The 8878-nt window shown below is 44.3% G+C and overlaps 1 protein-coding gene across 1 annotated transcript; it reads right to left on the bottom strand.

Annotated features, from left to right (window-relative positions):
- Positions 1-5393: 5393 nt before the first annotated feature.
- On the bottom strand, positions 5394-6371 carry F5J12DRAFT_779654 (uncharacterized protein; the record flags this gene model as incomplete). Its single annotated transcript, XM_051742404.1, has 5 exons — positions 5394-5417; positions 5465-5493; positions 5535-5577; positions 5643-5677; positions 5882-6371. 5 exons carry the CDS (start codon positions 6369-6371, stop codon positions 5394-5396), a joined length of 621 nt encoding a protein of 206 aa, XP_051604100.1.
- Between the last annotated feature and the right edge of the window lie 2507 nt (positions 6372-8878).

Genomic DNA, 8878 nt, shown 5'->3' with positions numbered 1-8878 from the left:
GTAGGGGTATTTTCTCTCCATGAGTCACAGTCCCTTCATTTTTTTCTGCAGTGACATCTCTGTCCCCACTTCAAAGGATCTGGTTCCTCAGGAGATGCAGCAGCACTCATGATAGCTCTCCTTTCACTCTGCCATCTCTGGGACCTTGGAACATAATCTCCAGTGATAGACTGGGTGATTTCGAGGACCTCAGCACTTGTGATAACCTTTTTCAGTGAAGAGGTTTCAGGATTCAACTTTTCTTGCCACAGGTCTTGTTGAAGTTCCTTACAAAGGCCAGACCAGAGCTTGTGGACCTTGGCTCTTTTGTCCATTTCTCCAATGATGTTCCACAACTCATTCAGCTCATACACATAATTCTTAATGGTTTTAGAGTTTTGATAACATGCCTGCAACTCCTCTTTCTGTCACAATCAGAAGATAATAGAGCAGCAGTAATTAAAGAGTTCCATGAAGAAATCTGACAACTTCTACTTGTAGGGGTCACCAGATACTTCACATACATAGAATTTGTACACTTTTCCCATCAAGTAGTGAAACAACACAAAGGCACATTTCTTGGGTGCTACCCTACCATCCTGAACAACCAGTTTTTTGAAAGGATCAAAATATGTGACTCTGATGTCACACACCAAAGGTGTTGTGGACATGGTTACAGCTGACTCTGCCTAACTTGTCAACAAGTTGTGTGTAATGCCCATGAATGCAGATGAAGACTAAAGGCCTCATGCATAGAAAGGCTGCTGGATGTGAGCAGTCATCCTTTGCACAAGAACAAGTTGTCAGTGCTAAAGAGAGAAGAGGAAGTGAGTTAAGTATGCATTAAAAGTTTTTAGCACCTGTGTACAGCATTCCAGTTTTCATCATATCTCCACCATTTCCAAAGATATCAACTCTGTTCTCACACCTGCTTAAAGTGCTCAGCCATGCAATTCTGCCTTCCAAATTTGGAGAGGATCCTCACACCCTATGCATTTCTACAACACTCCATCCACCAAACACTCATTTCACTAAGTCCATCAATAATGGCCACCTCTTTGTTGATCACCTTGCTTGTCTCATTTGCCAGAGACAGTGGCTATGTATATCTGCCAAGCATTCCCACCAGCTTCTGTCCCAAAGCCCCCTGGTTCATTCTGTTGTTGTCAGCCCCATCTCATCCCATGCAGCTTGGTCAGTGTGTTCTCCTTGTCAGTATGACTTCCAGAAGGATGTTCTTTGGCCACCTGAGGTCTGTCACTTGGTTAGAAGGGTCTTATGTGGTTGTTTTGGTCTCCCCACTTGATGAAGCATATGGATCATTCCTCCCTGCTCCCTGCACCACCTTTATTCCAATCTCATCCATCATTCTTCCCACATTGTGACAGCTGCAGCATAATCTACTGTTCTCCAGCCTCCCTGATCGCATTCATGATGAGTATGACATGCATCTTGCCTTCTTACTGCAAGATCCAGCAGAAGATGTCCCCCCTTTCTCCTCCTCCTCTGTCAGAGCCCCATTCATGAAGTTTTTGTTAACTTCACTGAGAGGATGAAAGGGTGGGAGACATGATTGCATATGCTCCTGTTGCCCCACAGACCCCCAACACCCTAGCCCCTTTGACACCTGACTCATGCCCTTCAATTCTGGAATTAATACTTCCCTATCTGGAAACCCTGTCCATCTGTCATGCCATCTTTGGATGTCTCCACCAAGATCTGACTTGCATTGCCACCCCCCAATGTGATATCAGTGTGCTTACTCAGTTTCTGACTCTATTTGACTCATTCTGTGATATTTTGACTTTCCTTGACTCATTTATTGCCAATACTTATCAATCTTCTTTACTTGCTTACTTTTCATTTCTCACTTACTCATCATGATTACTCAGTCCTTACTCACTACTTACCAAGCATTTTTGCCTTGTTTGTCATAGGCTGTGCTCCCCCCACAGTATATAAACCCCCATGTACTTAGCTACACCCCAAGCAATTCAGAAGTCACTCAGCAGTCAGCTCAGTTCAGCTCAGTATAACTCATTGTCAACAGTTGAGGCTCCATGAAGGGGTCTATCTACCTCCATCCTTTATCTGAAGCTTTATCCACACTTAGTCAGCAGTCTTGCTTAGTCATCCTCCCACTGCTGTGTAACTTGTCATCGAATTGTGCCAGGAGTACATCTTATTGAAGTCCATAATACTTTTGGCTGAACACCTTCACTCTGTTCAGCATCCCCCATCCAGTCATCACTTACTTGTCTTCTCCTGCATAACTCAATGATGACTTGTGCCAGGAGCACTCCACTTGAAGTCCCCACCCCACTTTAGATTCTTTCTGCACCCCAGGTTCCACAGAGGCAAACCACCACTCACTCTTATCTGTCTTTGGTGTTGGTTTTGGTTGGTTTTCACCACCTTTCCACACTTTGACTCACACTGATGCAAAGTACTTAGACATGCAACATAGGCACAAACAGAACTTTCTTAAGCACACTACAAGTTATCCAGATGTTGCAGTCTGTATTGGTGTAGGGAAAAGAAGTCCCTGTACTCTATGTTTTACAGGCCCTTTTATACAGTAGAGGATAGGCACAAATATGTCAATGTAGATGAATGGGATAAGTAAGAATAGCAAGAACAAATGTGAAACTTATGGATCTGTCAAATAACAAGTCCAGCATTACAATTGCCTCACTGAACATGAAGGGATGTTTCCATGATGGCAGTGATAAGTGGCTCCACATCAATCAACAGATGAGGGATGACTATCTAGTGATCCTGGCCCAACAGGAGACCCACTTGGGCCCAGTGCAGACCACCTCTCTGAACAATATCTTCACAGATACACTATCCATCATCACTAGCATACACCCAAATCACCCATTGGTGACTTGCATCACAATTGCCCTCAACAAATGTCTTGTGAAAATGAATGATGTCAAAGTTCATGAGATAATACCTGGAAGGGCAATCCTGATAATGATGCATTGGTACCAACAAGAAAAACTCAATCTGCTAAATGTGTACACCCCCAATGACCTGTTGGAAAACCAAAACTTCTGGGAGACAATTCATGACAAACTCATTAACTTACCCAACCAGATGTCCAACTAGGGGACTTCAACATCATAGAAGACTCCATCAACAGAATGCTGGCCCACCCTGATCACACTAACACAGCGAACACCCTCAGAGCTCTCAAGTCCCACCTTGGCCTACAGGACAGCCAGTGACAAACAAACCCCTCTGATCTATCATTCACCTTCACCCAGTCTGCCAGACAAGGAGGACAGGTGTCCTGCATTGACCAAATCTATGCTCTCAAAAACATGATTCCTTTCTGTAAAGACTGGTCAATAGACCCCCCTTCCATCCATACAGACCACCATATGGTGTCAGTCTGCCTGTCTAAATGAACAACATGAGCCTCTTGAAAGACAAAGAAGTCTGTATGCAAATAGTTAAGGAAGCATGAAAACTATCCAATGAACTTGCATCCTGTAACCCAAGTAACTGTTCCACCACCAGAAACCCTCAAATACTCTTCAAGACATTTAAAGATATGGCCACACACATACTATATAATTGCACATGCACCATAATGCCTACCCTATCAAAAAAGATAAACAACCTGCAGGAAAGGCTCCATGAAACCCTAAATGACCAGTCCCTCAGCAACAAAGCTAAACTCCAGGCAAGCTGTGAACTCCAGGAAGACATCATGTGCCTAAGGCAAATATGACACATGAATATATGAGACCATACATCCCTTAAGGTATGCATAGCATGCAAATCTCTCATGAGCAAGCTATGGGCAAAATCCAGAAGATACATGAAACCTAAAGATACCATAATCGAACTACAAGACCCCTCATCTCCACCTGAAAACCCACTCTACTGCTCAAGATCAGATGATATGGCCTCAATAGCAAGATCCTTTTATGATGACCTACAACAAGCAGATCTATGCCCCCAGATGAGTGCTGGGCAGCAATGGACAAAGTCCTCTTGAATATTGATGTTAGACTCCCCAAGGCAGAGTTTGAAGCCCTAGATAAGAACATCTCACAGGTCAAAATTGACATAAACCTATGAAACTTACCATGTGGGAAAGCAGCAGGCCTAGATGGCCTACCATATACACCATAAACCTGAGACTAAAGTTCAACCACCTCCAAACAGATGTCAAACACTATGGTAATAAAGCTATAAAGCAAGACACTGTTCTCAAAACCTGGCATGGCACCTTGCTAAATGAAAGTAATCTTCCAACCTGTCAAGTCTGGGCCTACTCCGACCAACTCTGATGCTAGATGAGGTCTGGGGAGAGGTTTGGAAGCAAGTCCAACACAAAGAAACAGAACTCCAACTGGCAGAGTGTTGGCAGGAATGAAGTCCACCAAGACAAAGGTGGAGCAGAGTGAGGGCATCAGGTTTAGCTTGTGCACTACCCCCTTGCACAATCTCAGCCCTCATATTTCAGAGGGAGAGAATAGACAAAAAGTCAGAGGTAACTCTGACAGGCAGAAGATGGAGACAGAGGGAGTAGGAACCAAGTTGATATTCATACTGCAGAACAGCAGAGTATGATACATGCTTTTATACTACTATGGAGGTACAGTAACTGGAATTGGAACTGACATATGGAGACTCATAAAATTTCAAGTAAAACTTCCTAGATGACAAATGAAGGGTAGATGGAGGACATATGAATGGGTAACATAGAACATCCCAAAAAGGGAACAGTCCAGGCACTGGACCATGCAGTGCACACACTGTGGAGTACCTGACTGTGCACTGTCAGGGAGAAGTCTGAAGGGTAGTCACATGACTCCTCAGAGAACAGTCTGCACAGCCTGGTAGGAGAGCAGTACAAGTCTGACAGAAGTCAGAGCAGAGATGGTTTGTAAACAACAGAAGGTGGGTGGAGTTGGTGCAGAGTGAGTGAATGACCAGTGGAAAAGGGTGTGGAGTAAGTGAGGACTCAGGATGAATGCATGGTCATGACACAAACAACTGGATTTGGATGTCAGGGGTTTTAGTGGGTATCACACCTCAGTGTCCTCCAGGGCATGGTAGATAGGTACTGTACCAATGAGGTGGGGAGTCCCACACTACCTTAACCAGTGTGCATCAAGCATTTCCCCTGGGTGATATCATGGGTTTTATGATTATATGATTATGTTCTGATACAATCCATGGGTGCAAACCCCAAATCCCTACATGCTACCAAGGTGCTGACTTAGTCAGTTGCCTTCCTCACATTTATGTCCACAAAAAATAAATAAATAAAATAACAAGCAACTCCAGAGAATGCCCAACAGATGTTGGGCCAAAAACCTCACAATTATCATCTTCTTGTGCCCAACATTCCCAAGCACCTCCCTATATGATGTGACTAACATGATACATGATCACACCAAATCATCCTGAATACCCTGTCTGAGAGAACACATCCCTCAAATTCAGTTCATTTCACACTCACATTCCAAGGCACAGAAATGCCTAATATGGCTGCAAGGCACATCCAAACCTCATCTCCAGTTGCCACATACAGTAGAATACCTCATAATGCATCATAGTGGGTCTACCAAAAATCTATGCATTAAGTCCATTATGCACAAGGCATTTGTCACACTTATGTGACACAATGTGTGACATACAGTTACAATTGTGACATAGAGTAACCAACCCATACCTGTGGAGGCATACATGGTAAATACAGCACATTAACAAGTGAAATACATGGGGAGCATGGTCTGTTTTGCCAAAAGGATCACTTCTTGTTGTAGACGAGCTCTAAACTTGATAAGGTTGGAGGATAGATTGAGCAAGGTTTGGGGATCACCTCCATACTGCATGCAGCCAGCTTTGAGTTCCTTGCACAATTTGATAAGCTCACTGTGAGATGGCACCATGACATCTCTGGAGTTGCCTTCGTCACTGTCATCACTGTCATTGATGTCAATGACCTCACCATTTTCCACAGCTGTCTCTGAGTGCACTGCATCAGCAATGGCTTTGTTACTCCCATCCAATATGAACTCTGGGAGTTCCCTTTCTTCTGGTGGCTCAACTAGTTCATCAACAGATGGCAGCTTGCCAAAAATGCAATTCCTTTCCTTTAAGCAATGGACAGATTCCATCACTTTGGATTCCACCAAGGCAAGTTGGTTTGGCTTCTGTGCAGGATTGGAGATTGCCACAAGCACAGGAATGCAGATTTTGATCCCATAGTGAGACAATGCAGCAGTGTGGTGAGCTGAGACTGCATTGAGTGCTGTATCATCATCTTCAGATTCCATGATGGCCTTCAGCACAGGCTGCCAGTCACTGTTGACATACTTTTCACCAAGATGATTGTAGGCCCCCTCTCCTGCTGTTATTGCCATGGTATATGCCCTGATTGGGGGCACCCCTCCTTACTCTCACCTCCCTTCTACTGCCCAGTAGACAGCCCCTTGGCATCCCCCCCATCCTGCTTCTCTCTAACTTCATTTCTGCCTGCAGTGTTCACTGGTTCCAGTCCTCCTCCATCTGCCCTTGTGGTGTCAGGCAGTGTAGATTAATAGTACAATAGATGCCCCCCCTCATTACTCTCTCTGGACCTCAGGTCTAGCCAGTATAGTGCAGAATAGGGTGTACTTACATACACTCACACACTTTAATTCAGAGTTAAAAAAAAAAGGGTGTCAGGTGTCAAAAGGGGTCAAGCCTTGGGGGTCTGTGGGGTGACAGGAGCATAGTGGATTGCATTTCCCCCTGCCCAACTGTCCTCTCAGTGATGCAAATAAAAACTTCATGTATGAGGCTCTGTTGGAAGAGAGGATGAAGGGGGAGCATCTTCTTCTGTATCTTGCAATAAGGAGGCAAGATGTGCATCATACTAATCATGGATGTGATCAGGGAGAGTGGAGAACAGTAGATTATACTGTAGCTGTTGCAATTTTGGAAGAATGATGGACAACACTGGTATGAAGATGTTGCACGGAGCAGGGAGGAAGGATCCATATGCTTCTTGGACTGGAGAGACTGAAATGACCACATAAGACCTTTCTAAGAAAATGACTGACCTGAGGTGACCAAAGAATGCACTGTCCAAGCTGGACAGGCTGAGAGGGGGCAGTCAGGGATGGGATGTACCAGGATACTTCAGGATGGAAGCTAGTGGGAATTCCTGGTAAATATATGTAGTCTTGGACTCTAGCAAAGGGGACAAGCCAGATGATTGATGTGGAGGTGGCCATATCAGAAGATTTAGTGAAATGAGTGTCTTTTGGAGGGAGCACTGTCAAAATGTGTGTAGTGTGGGGATCTTTCCCAACTTTGGAAGGTAGGATCACATGGCTGAGCACTATAGGCAAATGTGGTAATGGTGTTGGTATCTGCAGAAATGGGGAGGATACATTGAAAGCTGGAATGCTGTACATGGGCACTTAGGAATTTCTACTGGTGCTTAACTCGCTTCCTTCCTTTTTCTTTGGCATTGATGACTTGTTCTTGTGTGAAGGATGACTGCCAATGTTCCTGGGAGTTGTTCTACACATGAGGGCTATAGTCTTCATCTCCATTCATCAGCAGTATCCATGTCTGGGTTTCACCCAGAGGGCTTGGAATTGCTCCCCAACTCTCAGAATTAAATTCCGATGGTACCCCACTTAGTAATTACAATACTATAAATTTTCCATACCATTATTTTCCACCTCAGTCACTACTTTGTGCACTGAGATACTCATACCTTCATTAGGTTATGAGCCCAACTCTCATGCTCTAATTCCAAAACAGTTATTACACAGCAACACTACCCACTATGGCAAAAGATGATCATTCCTTACAAGTTCCAACCCTAAATGTGGATGGAAGCAACTGGCTTTACTACAAGGCTTGGGTTGAATGGGCAAATGACAATGGATATGTCAAGCAGGTGATTGCTGTGTCACTCCCAGAATCATTGTTCCTTCAAGTTCTGAAGGAAGAGACTGTGAAGAGTGTGTGGGGTGTCCTCACAGATCTTTTCCAAAACTGCTCTCACATTGTTGCAATTGATCTTCAGAGAAAACTCCAAGAATCCTGCTGGGCAGAAAAAGGTGATGTCCATGCTCACTTTGACAAGATGCATGTGCTGTGCAAACAACTTGCTGCACTCCTCTATCACAGATGATGACTTCCCAGCAATCATTCTCAGTTCACTTCCTGCTTCATACAACTCCAACCTCACAGCTATGATGTCTTCAGCCCTGGTCATGCAAAAGGACCTATCTCCAGACTTTATAATCAATGTAATTTCTGACAAATATGATAGGCACCAAACACAGATGAAGATGGGCAACTCTGGAAACTCCAGAAATTCCAAAGATGCAGCTTATTCAGCAAAGGATGGAAAGAAGTCTAATTGGAAAAATTGTGGAAAGAAAGGTCATGCAAGAGACCAATGCTGGGAAGAGGGTGGCAGAAAAGCTGGGCAAGCACCCAAGTGGTTCCAGAACAAAGGCAATGGACAAAAGAAGGAGAAAGGCTCTGGAAAAGTGGCCACTGCTGCCAGCACAACAGCCAGCTGAAGTGCACAGCCCAGCACTGACTCCAAACCCCATGGAGTTTGGCTAGCACACCTGCAGGATGACAATTGGCTAATGGAAATTGCAGAGGAAGAAATTCCAAACCCCCAGGACATCATTAGTGGCACTCAAGGTTGCTTTGGAAGTGCTCTGGAAGTGCTCTGGAATCACACTCTGGCTGGCCACTGCTGCTATAAAATTTGACTCTGATGTGCCAGGCCCTGTAGCACTGCTTGACTAGCAATACATGGTAGTTACTTATCTTGGAAGATACATGTCAAATAACATATTGAACTCATTTTATTAATGCATTGTACATGATCAATAAACATCTACCCATCATC

This window comes from Pisolithus orientalis (genome assembly GCF_024613125.1).
Source record: "Pisolithus orientalis strain OTSU chromosome Unknown F5J12scaffold_3, whole genome shotgun sequence".
NCBI classification, from domain to species: domain Eukaryota; kingdom Fungi; phylum Basidiomycota; class Agaricomycetes; order Boletales; family Pisolithaceae; genus Pisolithus; species Pisolithus orientalis.
This window is presented reverse-complemented; position numbering and strand designations above follow the sequence as displayed.